The 16,015-nt window shown below is 31.0% G+C and overlaps 3 protein-coding genes across 4 annotated transcripts; 1 reads left to right on the top strand and 2 right to left on the bottom strand.

Annotated features, from left to right (window-relative positions):
- The first annotated feature begins 2,366 nt into the window (after positions 1-2,366).
- LOC9304648 (putative F-box/LRR-repeat protein At4g00320) lies at positions 2,367-6,544 on the top strand. 2 transcript variants are annotated; one of them, XM_021019333.1, is made up of 4 exons: positions 2,367-2,583; positions 4,604-5,599; positions 5,716-5,856; positions 5,944-6,544. In XM_021019333.1, exons 2-4 carry the CDS (start codon positions 4,637-4,639, stop codon positions 6,340-6,342), a joined length of 1,503 nt encoding a protein of 500 aa, XP_020874992.1. In that variant the 5' UTR covers positions 2,367-2,583; positions 4,604-4,636; the 3' UTR covers positions 6,343-6,544. The 2 variants fall into 2 exon arrangements, with proteins under 2 accessions (XP_020874992.1, XP_020874993.1); XM_021019334.1 differs by lacking the exon at positions 2,367-2,583 and having other exon boundaries at positions 4,556-5,599.
- A 91-nt stretch (positions 6,545-6,635) lies between these two features.
- Positions 6,636-9,327, bottom strand: LOC9304649 (geranylgeranyl transferase type-2 subunit alpha 2). The gene is made up of 8 exons (XM_002870566.2): positions 9,186-9,327; positions 8,954-9,113; positions 8,651-8,868; positions 8,475-8,579; positions 7,694-8,398; positions 7,433-7,613; positions 7,181-7,352; positions 6,636-7,090 (listed from the first exon to the last, which is right to left on the bottom strand). The coding sequence occupies exons 1-8, from the start codon at positions 9,293-9,295 to the stop codon at positions 6,714-6,716; spliced, it is 2,028 nt and encodes a 675-aa protein (XP_002870612.1). The 5' UTR covers positions 9,296-9,327; the 3' UTR covers positions 6,636-6,713.
- Positions 9,328-11,494: 2,167 nt separating this feature from the next.
- On the bottom strand, positions 11,495-13,114 carry LOC9306684 (probable inactive serine/threonine-protein kinase slob1). Its single transcript, XM_002870567.2, has 2 exons — positions 12,641-13,114; positions 11,495-12,279 (listed from the first exon to the last, which is right to left on the bottom strand). The coding sequence occupies exons 1-2, from the start codon at positions 12,894-12,896 to the stop codon at positions 11,660-11,662; spliced, it is 876 nt and encodes a 291-aa protein (XP_002870613.1). The 5' UTR covers positions 12,897-13,114; the 3' UTR covers positions 11,495-11,659.
- Between the last annotated feature and the right edge of the window lie 2,901 nt (positions 13,115-16,015).

Raw genomic sequence — 16,015 nt, forward strand, 5'->3', positions numbered from 1 at the left:
CTTACAATAAAATCTCTATAAATTAATAAGTTGGGACCATAATATTTTCTTAATTTATAGCTATAATAATTTACTTAAAAATTAATATTTATTGATTAATAATGTAAAATATTAATTTATAATGTAAATTAATATTTATTAATTTATAGAAAGTTTTGTATTAATTGTTAAAAAAAAATTTAAAAATATGAGTTAAAACAATGTGATCTAAATAAAATTAATGTTTTGGATGTTATAAATTTTCTAGTTTTAGACTCAAAAATATTTAATATTTCGAAAAAATTAAATTTTTTTACAATGAATAATAAAGATTAATAGAATTCACATATACAAACGATATACATAAATTTGAATTTATAAATGGTGACATTCATTGTTGTATTTGAAAAACCTATACGACTATTAAAACAAAAATTATGCATATTCAAAATTTGAAAATTTTATAGAAACTTTTTGGCTATATTTATGAAAACACTAAAAATATTATATATATATATATATATACATATTTACATGATTATTAATTTATGATATTTTTGAAACCATATTTCTACATAGGGATTTCAAAAAAAAAGAATTAGCTTATTATCTTATCGATTATGATTAATTTTTACACTGGCCCGACTCGGGACCAACTAAATTTGTTATTGTATCGTGTTTATTAATTTATAGAGGTTTTACTGTATTCCTCAAATGTAATATGAAAGAACTAAAAATTAGTTACCTCTCCATACCACTATTCCCTTTTTTGTCACTTTCTGACTACTTTACCCATGTTTAATAATTTTGGTGAAAACAAGCAGATTAATGCCTTGGTTCTGCATAAATTGAGATTAATCCAAAATGATCCGATAATTTATAAATTAACGACTAAAAGATTGTAATACTAAGTTAAATAAACCATTAACCCGTTATAAATACATGTAACATTAAAGAATTTATTACCTAATTTTTTTATGGAGTAAATAAATTATTATCTTATTGTTATTAACGATATGATATTACTTAACATGTTATTATTATTTTTTATCTTTCATAATAATATATAGTGGTTATTAAATTTTTAGTCAAGCTAATCACGTTAACAAAAGAGTAATTATGCATAAATATGCATTTTATCATAATTATGTATAAATATGATAAATAGATATTTAACACATAATATATGAATTTCATAACTATATATAAATATGATAACTGATTTAACATGATAAATAGATAGTTAACACATAATATATGAATTTATTATGATATTATAGTAGTTAACATGTTAATCAAATAGTTATCTACACAAATATTATATTATTTGTAACTCATTATTTTGTTGTATATGATATTCTGATATAATAAATTTGTTAACATAATAAATTCATATTTATCACATAAATTATAAATTTATCGCGATACAATATGATTTAACACGATATATTTCTAAACTTATGGATATATATATATATATATATATATATATATATATATATATATATATATATATATATATATACTGTTATCATATTAACCTAGTAAATAAACATGTAACTCATAATATGTTCTTACTCTATTTGATGAACAATTTTATCATAATCAGATAAAAAAATCATCGATAATATTTTTATTATATTGCTAAACAATATGTTATATACAGAGAGACATTTTTGTCCAACTTATATAAGTTGATGAGAAAGAACTAATTATATAAAAACTATAGATATATTCTTAATTTTTAGTCTTCTAGATATATAAATTAATATAGCTCTTCTTTAAAATGAAAACGGGAACATAGATGATTCCGTAGCTTTAACATATTTCTCAAATCTATTTTTCAGTTTTCACTCCACCCTCAATCATATGACTCCAATTGTGAATTTAAACTTCTTCTGAGTGATAATTATTTACTATATTTTGCAGAAATTTACAATCTCCTTTGGCAAATATTTATATTATGTGATGAGGAATTATACGCAAAAAAAAACATAAGGATATAATAAATTGTTTTGACAAAGAAAGTTTCACTAATTTTAATCTATAAAATTATATAGAACAATTTAGAAAATGTTTTTTAGAAGGAAAATGTACACTTATTTCTTTAACATGAAAAAGGACTTCACTAACTTGTGAAAAAAGCATCAAAGTTATTTAATTGTATCTTATAAATGATTTAAAAATATTTCTGATGAACTTTAATTTAAATTATTAGCTAAAAAAAGATTATATAAATATTTTACTTTAAACATCTTTTGAGCAATTTTTCAAAGTTTATCTAAAAGATATTGTTTTAATTAATAAAATCGGTCGCTTTTATTTTTTCCAAGTTTTATGAAAATAAGGTCTTTACTAAAACTTTTAGTCAATGCTAAATATTTGTTTCGAAAAGATTATTACATTTAGGAAATAAATCTTTGAAAACCCTTGACCTCAAAAAATGTTGTTCCTCTTATATATACCTCTTCGAATTTCTCCGCCTCCTAATGTTTAACTGCCCTTATTTTTCAAAACAAACAAAGGACATGGCGACGGCGTTCGAGAAAAGTTCTCCCTAATCTCGAGACGAGGTATTCCGCGCATTAGTATTACTCGAAAAAGGTAATAATCTCATCATCGAACTCTTTCAATTTCTCAAAATGATTGGTTTTGTTTCTTGGTTGTGGATAGAGATGAGCACATATTAGTTTCAATAGAATTTTGGGATACCTAGATCCGGAACCGCTGGATGTGGACGGATCCGTGAAACAACTATCGAGATCTAGATCCGCCAATATCTGTGACTATCCAGATCTACACAATAATAGATAAAGAATATATAAAAATCTAATAGGAAATATCATATAAAATATCCGAATTCGGATCTGTAAGCTTCAAACATTTTCAGAATCGGATCGGATATCCCTGATATTTTGCACGTCCCTAGATGTGGATGATCTTGAAAGCTCAATTTTATTTCATCGTTGTTTGAAGTGAAATTGATTTGATATGTTTCATTTATAGTTTCTTAACAAAAAATAATATATTCATTTTTTGACTTGTATATAAACTTTTTTCTTACACAAGAAATTTAACATTTCGACGAAAAATAATTGTATATATTTTTCAAAAATCATATTTTATTTAAACTTCACTTCTTTCAAAATATAGGTTGTTTTGCAAATTTCTATTCAAAATATCGGATGTTTTACAAATTTCTATGAAAATTATATATATATATATATATATATATATAATTATATTTTGCAACTATTTATATTCTGCAGTCTTTTTTTTTTATATAATTGTTTCAAAACAAAACTACAGTAGAACCTCTATAAATTAATACTCGATAAATTAAGAAACACTATAAATGAATAAAATTATCCGGTCCCAAGTCAGGCCAGTGTAAAATTTGACAAAATTTGATTAGATAATAAGATAATATTGTATTCATAATCCATATATAAATATATTGTCCTATTAATATCATAAATTAATAATCATATAAATTTACACACACACACACATAATATATATATATATATATATATATATATATATATATATAATTGTTATACTAAGGTATGTTTTTAGTGTTTTATTGAATAAAATTTATTGGTCTATTGTGGTTTAAAATTATAGTGTTTTAGTATACTCTTTAACTGTATCATAAAATAGTCAAGATTTTCTGTAAGTTTTTAATTTTTGAATATGCATCATTCTAATTTCGATGGTCTTATTGCTGTTAAAATACGACAATTGAGGTCATTAATTATTACTAGCGTATATCGCTTGTATAAGTGAATTCACTTATAGTCTTAGTAATTTTATTGTCTAATATTTTTTCAATTTTTTTTTCTTCTAACTATTAAAATTTCAAATCCAAAACTACAAAATTTATACCATTCAAAACATTAATTTTATTTAGATAAAATTGTCTCAATTCATTTCTTTCTAAAATTTTGAGAACTAAAATAAATCCTTTTATAAATTAATATTTATTCATTTACACTATAAATTAATATTTATTAATTTATAAATAAATTAATATTACTATAAATTAAGAAAATATCATGGTCCCAACAATTTTAATTTATAGAGGTTTTACTGTAAATGATAGTTTGTAAAACAAAAATAAATTTCTTAAAATATAAACATTTAACATTTACGTATATTTTGAAACATAAGGATCACATAAAACAGTAAAACTTTCCCTGTTAACATAAAAAGTATAATCGCATAGTATTACATTCAAAATATATATGATATATATCTTGAATGTAACTATGCGTTAATTACAGAAAGAGTGTAACTACCGTTTTTAACAAAAAAAAAAAAAAAAAAAAAAAAAAAAAAAAAAAAAAAAAACCAATCGTCGATGATTTTCAAAGAATAACCTTTCGTCTTCTCTTTTTTTTTCTTTATCACCTTTCGTCTTCTCGCTTCCCTTTAGATACAAAACCCTGAATTTGGTTTCTCCATCCAGTGATGCCAAAACTCTTCTTTGATACTTAAGAAAGTTTTCTCCATTTTTCTTCTTATGCTCCCACTTCTCATTTCGTATGTGTCTCCAACGATTTTGGTTTTGACTTTTGAGGGTACTTGCTTCTTCTTACAGGAGTTACATGTCTTTGTTCAGGTTGTAAGTGTTCTGATCTGTTTCTGTCACAAAATGGGTTCGAAAAAGATGGGTTTTGATGGTTCTGGAGATAGAATCAGTGGTTTACCAGACGCAATGCTATGTCACATCTTATCATTTCTTCCAACTAAAGAAGCTGCTTCAACTACTGTTCTTGCCAAAAGATGGAAGCCTTTGCTTCGGTTTGTACCCAGTCTTGACTTTGATCGTCCAAGGACTGTTGAAGAGATGAGAAAGGGTTCTGAAAGTTTTATGCTTTTCGTGGATGGTGTATTGGCTTTGCAAGCGGAAGAGAATGCTCCGTTGAACAGATTTCACGTTAAGTGTCAAGATGTTGATCAAAACTGGGTGCTTGAATGGATACCCAAAGTATTGAAACGTGGTGTGTTAGATATTGATCTACACATGCCATATTCGCCTCGCCATTTTCGTCCAAACTCGGTTTTTTATCCTCTGCCTTCAGAGATCTTTACGAGCAAGAAATTGGTTAGGCTGAAGATACACTTTGAGGATGCTGTCAAGATTGATGTGGAAGGTGATGTTTCTCTTCCGAAGCTTAAGACTCTCCATCTTGATTATGTTAAGCTAGATACCAGAATGTTTCACAAGCTTCTTTCTGGTTGTCACGCGCTCGAAGAATTATTGCTGTTTAATTTGATATGGGAAGAGTCTTCAAAACCTGAACCTTGCTTAGTGACCGTGTCTGTCCCAACACTCAAGATACTCAAGTTTTCTCGTTTTGAAAATTTTAGTAAGGTTACAGATTTCAAACCGATCGTCTTATTGTCATTTGATTTTCCGAAGCTGGTCTACCTAGAGTACTTGGATACAATTGCGGACATGTATCAACAAGTGAGTTTTGACTCACTTGTCGAAGCTAAACTCGGTCTTTGTAAGAACCCTAAACAGATTAAAGATGACAAGAATAATGTAAGAAAGCTGTTCATGGGTATATGCAATGTCAAAACTCTCCACTTGACTGCAGATGGTCTTAGGGTTAGTCAGATCTTTCTCCTAATCTTTTAAATTTCTACTCAGATATTTGACTAGTCTAGTCTCTGTTTGAGTTGATGTTGAAAATTCACAAGTGAGTTGATTTGGTTTTGTTTCAGGTACTTGGTTGCTGCCGTGAAACAATGCCGGTATTCGAGAACCTGATTCAGTTAACTATTAGTACTGGACTACATGTAGGATGGAAATCATTACCACCTCTACTCATGAATTGTCCAAATCTACAAACCCTTATATTCGAGGTACCGTATACATCTTTTAAATCATCCGCTGACATGCTTTTGAAACACACATAATTTGACTTTGATACTGATTCTTTTATGTTTCAGGGACTGCATCATAGATATAGGAAAAGATATGAGAGATACTTCGGGGACGAGAACGGGCGGTGCATGTTGAAACGTATGGATAATATGAGGGTGAAGAAGGATATTGATGTTTGCCTATCATCAAGTCCGGTGAAGGTTATAAAGATATTGAATTTTGGTGAAGAAGATACTGAATTTGAAGAAAATGTGGCGGATAAGATAATGCAGGTCAAGCAATTCCTAGAGACAATGCCGGAGCTCGAACAAGTGATGTTGTACTACAATACACCAGAGGTTGAAGATGTGATGAAAGTATTCAAGGAACTTCAGAAGCTTCCTAGAGTAGCTTCAGCCAAGTGTGAGATCCAAATAATCTCTGATAACCTCAACCTATCGATGATAAAGGGTACTAATCTTTAGAAGATCCTTTTCCGGTTTCTCAGCCATGGATATGTTTCAGTCAAGCTACAAGAAGTTCGCATAGTTGCTAAAAACTCTAAACTCTGTTTCTTCCTTTTGCTCTTTGGTTTTTGTTTTCTTTATTGGATTTTATCTTACAGACCAATGAACCTTTTGTGTTCTTTTGTTGATTTTTGTTATGAATTTGTGTGTTTCTTATGTTTTTAGTTTACGGTGTTTGTAACTTGCTTGTCAAGTTAAACCAAATCAAACCTGACAATTTTAGATCAAACTAAACCAGTAAACCACACAAGTTCCATAATTTATTTAGTTAGGTCTGGAACCAAAAACAATAGATTTGTCTTAAGTAAAAAGAAGTGGCCTAACAACATTTAATTTGTGAGTTTGTGGCCATCAAGCCATACAAGCTTTGGCACAACCTGGCGGACAAAAGAGCTGAACTCTTCCCCTGAAAATATTAGGTCGTTGCCTCTAATATCTAACTGCTTCAGTTTCATCAAATCTCTAAGCACCAAATACGCATCCCAGTATTTACAAGGCACCTCTCTTCCAACTTCACCCGAATTAGAGAGCGGCGAAGAACAAAGGTACCTTGTTGTGTCCACTGGGTGCTCCCCGCCGATGAGGTTATGTGAAACATCCAACACTCTAAGCTGCTTCAGATGTCTTAGAGAGTCAAGTGCTGAAAAGCTCATGATTCTGTTGTGACTCAGATTTAGGCAACAGAGAAGCTGCATCGCCTCCAATCCTACATACAGACCCATACATAGTTAAAAGATCCAACAACTGATATAGAACATGACTCAAAAAGCGTTAGAAAACACACTACATAATGTACCTTCAGCTGAATGAAGCTCATTGTTGCTGAGATCTAACATTTGAACAAATAGCAACTTCTCAACCGCGGCTATCCGAGATAGTGTTAAGTTATTGAGCCTAAGACATACAATATTGTTCATATTCCTGTACCGAAAGAGGTGTCTGAACATGGATTCAGTGCTTGAAGTCACCTGTACATCAACATCAACAGTCCCATAAAAACATTTAAGAGAAGAAACTCAAATTGACAGCTAAAAGGAAGACTAAGTACCTTGTGGAGAAGAGCTACACTGTGCTCATCCTTGTAGTACTGGGCATGCCAGGAATCAAGGGCAATGAGATCGTTATAGAGCTGGAGGATTTCTGTATAATGGAAACCTTTAACAGCATCATCCGAGATCATAGTTTCCTCAGCCATCAAAAGCCTTGCAAGAATGAGCTTTCCAAATTTGCTAAACAAGGAAAGAACAAGAACTCAAAAGGTCAAGACTCTTTTCTAATAAATCTAGAAAGTTTACAAGATTATTTATACCTGTCAGGCAAATTACGAAGATGATCAATCTCTATCTTTATAGCTTCCTTACGCCACTCAAAACCCGCATCAGCGTTTAAGGCGATAAAAGAATTCAAATCCTTCGACTGTGCATCATCCCAATTGTTAAAACCATCCGTCCATGAAACAATGCCTTGTTGTGACGACTCTCCAACAGTGTGCAGTACTGTAAATACAAACTCATAAGGAGTGCTCAAGTTACATCCCATGGAAGAAACAATTCCTCCAAGGCTGACCTTGACTTTGTTTTCCTTGCGACTAAAGCAAGGTCCTCTACTGTCAAATTTCAGATGAGCAACCCATACACAAGAGTCCACTTGAGAGTTCTTATTATCCGAAACTGGTTCCCAAACAAGATCCTCATTGGCTTTGAGTTCAGAATCAATAGTAACAGTAGACGAGCTAACTCCACTGACGGCTTGGTCAAAGTAAAGAATCAGTGGAAAAGAACCAGACTCGGAACAGAAAGTAGTGATAATGGAACCATCTGATGGCCATGAGGAAAAGCGAAGAGGAGTCTCCATTTTAAGAGTTTGATCAAGAAGCCAAAGGTAATAAAACCATCCACTTTGGCCAAGTTCGTCCGTAAAAATAGCATTATGTACATAATCAAGTTCACGACGAATCGTTTCCTTTGGCATAAACCCATCAGCATTTTTTGCCACTAAACTTGAAACTAGAACACTGCAGAATTTAAAAGCAAATTATATACATCTCTCTCACCATCAATATAATCTAGTTCTTGAAATATGATGCATACCTACGATAGTGCCACGCAGAATAGATGCTGAAACAAATATCATTGATCATATTTGTATACTGCAACTCATCCTCTTCTGACGTCTCGGTTAGCTCCACAACAAACCTGGAACAAGAGACAAAATATGAAGAAATATGCAAAAGCTGAGATTGAAAATGTGCCCCTAAATCTCTCACCTGCGATAGTTCCAAGCGTGAAAGTTCCTGGCATTGTCTTGCTTTTTTGGATCGTCTTGCTTTTGATAGTCATTCACAAGGCATTGCTTTTGATAGTCATTCAAAAGTTGCAACTCTTTTTCTAAGGAGGAATAATAATGTCCTTTTTTACTCAAAACCCACTTTCGATGATACCAAGCTCCATAGGACTTAGGGTTTCGCTTCAAGGCATTTTGTACCTGAGCATTAACAACCAACGAGATCATGAGCAAAATTTCACATGAATCGGATGTGAAGCAACACAGCTAGAAAAAAAACACTCACGACTCTAAGTTCTTCATCGATAATAGAGTCGACCAAGCTTGGATCAGAGTCCTCGTCGATTCGGGACTCGAGGGCGAGTTTTCGATAGTTCCAAGCCGTGTAGGCCTCCGGATTGATACCTAGAAGCTTTGCGCTTAATTGAATTGCTTCCTGTGTGTAACTAGAAAACCAAAACCAAATGATTGATTGATTGAGAGGAAGGAAAGAGAAGAAAAAGACTGATTGTACTTACATCTTTTGATGGTGATTGGACATGAACTGGGACTGGAGTGACCGGAGCTCAAGGGCTTTAGCAGCGGTCTCTTCTGGCTTCGAAGCCTCGTTCCTCTCACGACCGTGCATTGAGATTTAGGGAATTGCTTCACAATGACGTCTTCTAGTTTTGGCTTCCCATCGGAAACCTAGAAACAACAATGTATAGATGATAAAAGAACCGGTCCGAGTAAACCGAGTTCAATCAAAAGTTACGATACCGGTTCAATTGAAAATTACGAAAATGATTTCGTGGGATAAATTAATGTTGTAGCTAACCACAGTTTTAACGTAAGACTCTTGAGAAACAATGCGACTTAACAAACACACACACGAAAACAGTGCTTGGATTTGATTCTTAATTAAGTAAGTTTTCTTCTTGTGGTCTCACTTTTCATGTCTATTTTGTCTCCAGCGATTTGGTTTTGTAGTGTATTTGTCTCTGTCTAGCTCTTAATATTTTTTTTGTTCTCGGTTATGTATCTTAATATAATGATTTAGATCATCTGATGTGGTTTCGAGTAGATAAGTGTTTTAATAGAAACCTCAAAGACCTTGACTGTTACTTTGTTATTTGACATCCTGTTGTTTCGAATTTCTTGCCGGAGGACTTTCATGCTTTTGTTCAGGTTATAAGTGTTGTTGTTCTGTGTCTGTCTCAAAATGAAATCGAAAAAGAAAAAGAAGGTTATAGAGATTTAATCAGTGGTTTACCAGACGGGGTAGAAGAAGATATATTTCTGGTTTCAAAAATCTCAGATAACCTCAGTTTGTATAGTTGCTAAAAGATCTAAACTCAATCCTATGATTCTCTTTGCTTCTCCCGTCCGTTCTTCCTATGATGACTCTCTTTCCTTTTCTTGTATCTTGGTTTCACTTCCCTTAATGTCTCGTGTTTAATGCTTTCTTCTTTTGACTGAGAATGGTGATAATCTTTTGTGTGTCTCTCTTCTTCTAGTCTGTTGAAGTAAATTAGCACTCATTGTTTACTTCTTGAAATGGATCACAGTTTCTTGATTATTATGAATTGCTATATATTAAGCAATGCTACTGCACTTAAAGAGTTTATTATACAGACTAAAATCTGCGAGAACAATCAAGAAACAGAGCAAAACAGAACATATAATGGCTTCTTTAGATTCCTAAACATCAAACAAATGCAACTACCGACAAAAACTCCTGCTCACTCCTGATTTAACCCCAAAAACGAAAAAAAAATATATGAAACGTGACGCTGAAGCCAATGGATTTTGTTGAGAAAATTCTGAGAAAGAAAAAACAAATCTCACTCTGTTACGTTTTCAAATCATTATTTGTGTGCTTACTCATTTCCACGTATATACCTCTGCAATCACCACTTGGGACAATCTATATATATATATATAGACTAATATGATCAATTTATAGAAATGAAGGTTAAATCATCTTCTATTGAATTTGATATTTAGACAAAATCATCTTTCATTTCACATATCTTTACATTCATTGACTAACCTTTGATTTTGGGGAATTATATGAAATAAGATAAAATGAATTTAAAATAGGAATATTGTAACTTGTAAGCATATAATTTTAAGACCAAATGAGTGCTTGTTTAAAACAAGACAATATGAATTATAAAAAAAATAAAAAAAATAAATCTTGAGTACAGATTATAGGACTTATCAAATTTTCGTAGTCCGTAGATTAAAAGCAAAACGTATAGTTTAATTATCATTATTTTAGCCGTACGCAAAGAAATCGAGGTTATGGTGGTACATAGAGGAGACATATCTCATCAAAACATCAACGTTATTGAAGACGTTGCAATGCATTAAATAAAAACAAGGTGTATACTATATACTATTATACCTACCTTTCTTTATTAAGGAACACTTTAATTGACTTATCCTATAGACCCTACCTCATGTCGTGCATACATCAAAAAATTTATAACAATTCATATTTTAACTTAAAGTTTACCTTACATGTACTAGTTAAAAATTCATAACTAAATCAATAATAAATAAAACGCGCATACATAACGTGAGTCCACACCTAATTTTCAATACTCACCATGAAAATGACTCATTAAATATGAATTGTTAATATATATATATTCCACTTATATTTGAGCGTAACTCCATCACATATTTTTCAACTTTAACACAAAACCGTCACGTAGTTTCCTTTATAACCCATACTATTGTTATACATCATATTCAAAGGTAGATAAATCGAAACTAAACGGTTACGATCGTACGTTGCATATATATCATAAATGCATCAAACTTCAATTCAACACATTAATTATCAAAAAAAAAAAAACTTATATACATTCACATACGTCCAACGATTATTCATTTCCAAAATGTTTATTTTATAAAAAGGAAAAGAAGACTCTAATCTCATAAGTCATAACATGTTTATATTTATTAATTTATATCAAATATACGACTTAGATGTATATTATAATCATGCACATGAAATACCAACGACTCGACTCGCCGGGAATCTCTCGGACACGGTCTTCCTAACAAGAGAGTTGATCTCGGGGCTCACTTCCTTCTCCGTTGACTCTGGAATAGTTGTCAACGAACCCGTTTTGTCATAAACAACGTAGTATCTATCTTTATCGCCACCGCCGTGACCCACCGCCTTGTAGACCGGCGAAGAAGGAGTGCTTAAGCTTTGGTGTTGTTTAGGTTTGAACACTGACTTCAAGAATCTCTGTAGAGAACGAGAGATCTTGTTCGAGTGTTTCTTTCCACCGGCGGAGGAGGAAGAAGAAGTTGTCGGTGGAGGAGGAAGAGGAGGAGAATACTCCGGCGAAAGTGAGATGAGAGAAGGGACACGGCGGTCGGGGAGGTGAGACATGGACATGGTTCTGGCGGAAGAAGCAGAGATGGCTGAGTCGAGTTGACGTTTGAACGAGTTTAGCTCGAACGAGTCGTAGAGAGTGCTCCCACAGTCCCATACGTGTGAACTCGTCTTCTTATGCTTCATGTTAGAAAGATTATTATTGTAATTAGTCTCTTTCTTCTTCTCCTCTTCCTTTTTGGTGTTTTCTTCGTTTTGACTCGTAAATTTTTTGTCTGCAAAATTTGTGAACTCTTAATACGGATTATACATACAAGCATAGTACTTTATAGTATAGCTAAAAAAATAAAAAATGAAAGACTAATTAAGTTTTGATCATCTCTGTTCCCACATGAGTTAATAGCTAAATCCATAAAGTTATAATATTTTTCACCCAAATATCTATGATTTGGTATATGAATGTAAGAGACAATTTCTAAGGAGATGTTATATTTTGTCTAAATTTTTTATATGTATGTATAACTTAATTAGTTGGTTCCATATATGAATTAGTTCCATATATGAATTAGTCATACCAAAAGAAGAAAGTATATGACAAGATATCAACATAAATGGAGCAAAATATTAGAAACTTACCAATTTCCACCTTCTTCTTCATCTCAAGTGATGATGATGACGATGGTGAGTCAATATTCTTAAAATCATCTTGTTTTGTTTCATTTTGGTTTTGTCGTGAACCCTCCAAGATCTTCATAGTTTCTTGTCCTCTACTAACCTCCTCATCTGCCTTTTGACCAATCACCACACACTCTTTCATCTTCTTGATCTCATCCTCCTCTTTAGTTGCCATCATCGTAGACTCTACGGCTTTTGGTTTGACTTTGATCTCCATCTTTATATTTTCGTACCAAACAGTAGAAAATGGATCGATCTATATCCCCCAAAATCTTTTTGTCTACAATAACTATGGAAAATGGAAGCCTGTGAATTGTAATCTTTCGGTGGTTGTTACGTATTGATGGGATATTGATCTATAATATAGTATATGTATGGAGAGAGAGACAGAGAAGTGGGTACTTGGTGGTGAATTATGAATGGTGTTGACGGTCTGATCATTTCTTTATGTATGTACATGAAAGTATTGCAATTAATGTTTATTAATTAAATACTTGATATTAAATAATTAATCCCACGATAATGACTTTCTTAGTGAAAGACAACAGGTTTCTATGTTTTTGTTTATAGTTTTGGATTTTTTGGCTCTAATTTAATTAATAAACATTAATTTAGACCTATTAGTGGTATATAATCAGCTCATGTTGTTAAATTAATCTAGATCTATTAATGCTGAAAGTTTCTCAACTAATTTTACTGACCCTAATTTTTATGTCACAAAGCTTAATCCATTTTTTAATTTTAATTTAGAGTAATTGATTGATAAGTTTGACCCATAGGCTCAATTAGTTGACTAGATGATTAAAAATCATCAAATGATATGGAAAGTGAGAAGTGATAACCTACCTGTACGCGTGTCTAAAGGTGTCAAACAGGCCGGCCTGCGTCCATCTGGGCCGGCTCGCGATGGGCATTTAAATTTATGAGACCGCGGCGGGTCGGCCCGCTAGGATCGCGGGCAAAAATAATATGTCCAGGCCCGCCCCGCTAAGTCCAACGAGTTAGCGGACCGGCCCGCGGGCTTAGTTTTAAATATTTTAAAAATAATTAAAAAAAAATAAAATTAATTTTTAAAATTTGAAATTAACAATTTTTCAATAAAAAAAACTTTTAGGATTAATTTTTTGTAAATCTTATAATTTTATACATTAAATTTCGTTATATGTTCACATATTTCACATATATATTTTTAAAATTATGTAAAAATATTTATTTATTTATATTAATTATTTATTTTTATTAAATATTTATAGTACGCGGGCCGGCCCACAAATCCGCGGACAAAACCCGCAATCCGCCTGGGCTTGTCCGCGAGGCCCGCTATTTAATGGGCATGAAAAATGATGTCCAAGCCCGCCCCGCTGTAGGCTACTTGGACAAAACCCGCGGGCTATCGGCCCGCTTGACACCTCTACGCGTGTCCGAGGCGAGCTTGGTGGAATTATCACGTGAATGTAGTGCAATTGACTATATATTTATTATATTAATAATCAATCATATACTAATCTATGATATTCTTAGTGATTTATTCTAAAATTTGGGTAAACTTAACCATTATTAAGCCCGAACTCTAGCGTTTACTAAACTAACATTAGCGTAGTTTAACTAGTTCTTCTAAACAAATACGTAAATCACATGGCTTTTATGAAGTTTCATGTATAGTTAGTCGATTAACAACGAAAAATGTAATAATAAACGAGTTTAACTCTTACTGTCTTACACACATGAGGCATGTAATATGTATCTAATTACCATACAATTAAAACAAAACGAGTTAGGTTCTGTATGTTGACTATTCGTGCTCGTTCCCAATCCTATCACGTAAACCTTAGAAATATTTAACAAATACTATCACTGATCCACAGCAATAATTAATTTGATTTTGTCCCCACATATATTTAATTTTTCATTTATGATGAAGATCCTCAAATCATACTCTCAATATAATACATACTCACATAAAATTGCCAAAAGATACTATATAAATACAAATCTATAGTACTAATTTAGGAGTTTTCATCCATCTAAGATGTCTATCTAAGAATACACTTAAACTATATTATTATTTTTGTACTAAAATATATTTATAATGTTAATTTAGTATATATTTATGTTACTTATAATTAATAAAAAATTTAACACAAAAAAAACAAATTACGGAAAATAAATGAAAATTTTAAATAGTAAAAACAACACTATGAGAATTTTATTAGTAATAATAATGTAATTCAAATTTTAACAGAAAAAAATAATTTAAACTGATCATATTTAAATTTTTGAATGTGTTAATAAGTTTTAGATGGAAGTAATTTAAATCCATGATATAGTTAAAAACAATTTGTGTAACTGTGTTTCTAAAGAGGAAAATAGATATAAAGTGAAACATTAGTTTCAGAGAATGATATCTTACAAAGAATTTTAATTTATTATTCACTTAATGAAAAATAAAAATTACTAAACTCAACTTAAAATTTTAATTTAAGATAAAGACATAAGTGTCACACTTTTTTGTGAAATCATAAAAGAAAATCTTGAAAATCTCAACACATTATTAATCCATCTTCTAAAAAAATAAATAATCAATGGTCATATTATTCATGAATTCTACAACAAAATATACAAAAAATGATAGATAAGACATTAAAAAGAAAGTGATATGTAATTTGTGTCGCATATCTTAAGAGAAAGGTCTATTCTCAAGTAGAACTACAAATCTATAACATGATAAAAAAAAAAATAGGTTTGAGATTTCATTATTTGAATCAAATGCTTTTAACCCAAAAAATTGGAAAAACATATTTAAAATACTCTAATTTTTTTGAAAAGACGATGTTGAAATTGCACTACAAAACTAACATCTCAAAATAACAAAAAAAAAACGGTACGCGGAAGAGTGAAGTTACATTTTTTAAGTGTTAGACTAATAATAATAATAATAATAATAATAATAATAATAATAATAATAATAATAATAATAATAATAATAATAATAATAATAATAATAATAATAATAATTGTGGATGTTGTATCCGAACAATTACGAATAAATATAGAAATGTGGGGTTTAAGCCTTCAATAGACAAAAATCGGAATAAAAAATATTTGAGAAAAATAAATTCTTGAATTGTTTACATAGTCTCTAAATCAGAAATTTTTGGTCCTCTTTACATTTGCATTCCTAATAATAATAATTGTGGATGTTGTATCCGAACAATTACGAATAAATATAGAAATGTGGGGTTTAAGCCTTCAATAGACAAAAATCGGAATAAAAAATATTTGAGAAAAATAAATTCTTGAATTGTTTACATAGTCTCTAAATCAGAAATTTTTGGT

This window comes from Arabidopsis lyrata, assembly GCF_000004255.2.
Source record: "Arabidopsis lyrata subsp. lyrata unplaced genomic scaffold ARALYscaffold_7, whole genome shotgun sequence".
NCBI lineage: Eukaryota > Viridiplantae > Streptophyta > Magnoliopsida > Brassicales > Brassicaceae > Arabidopsis > Arabidopsis lyrata.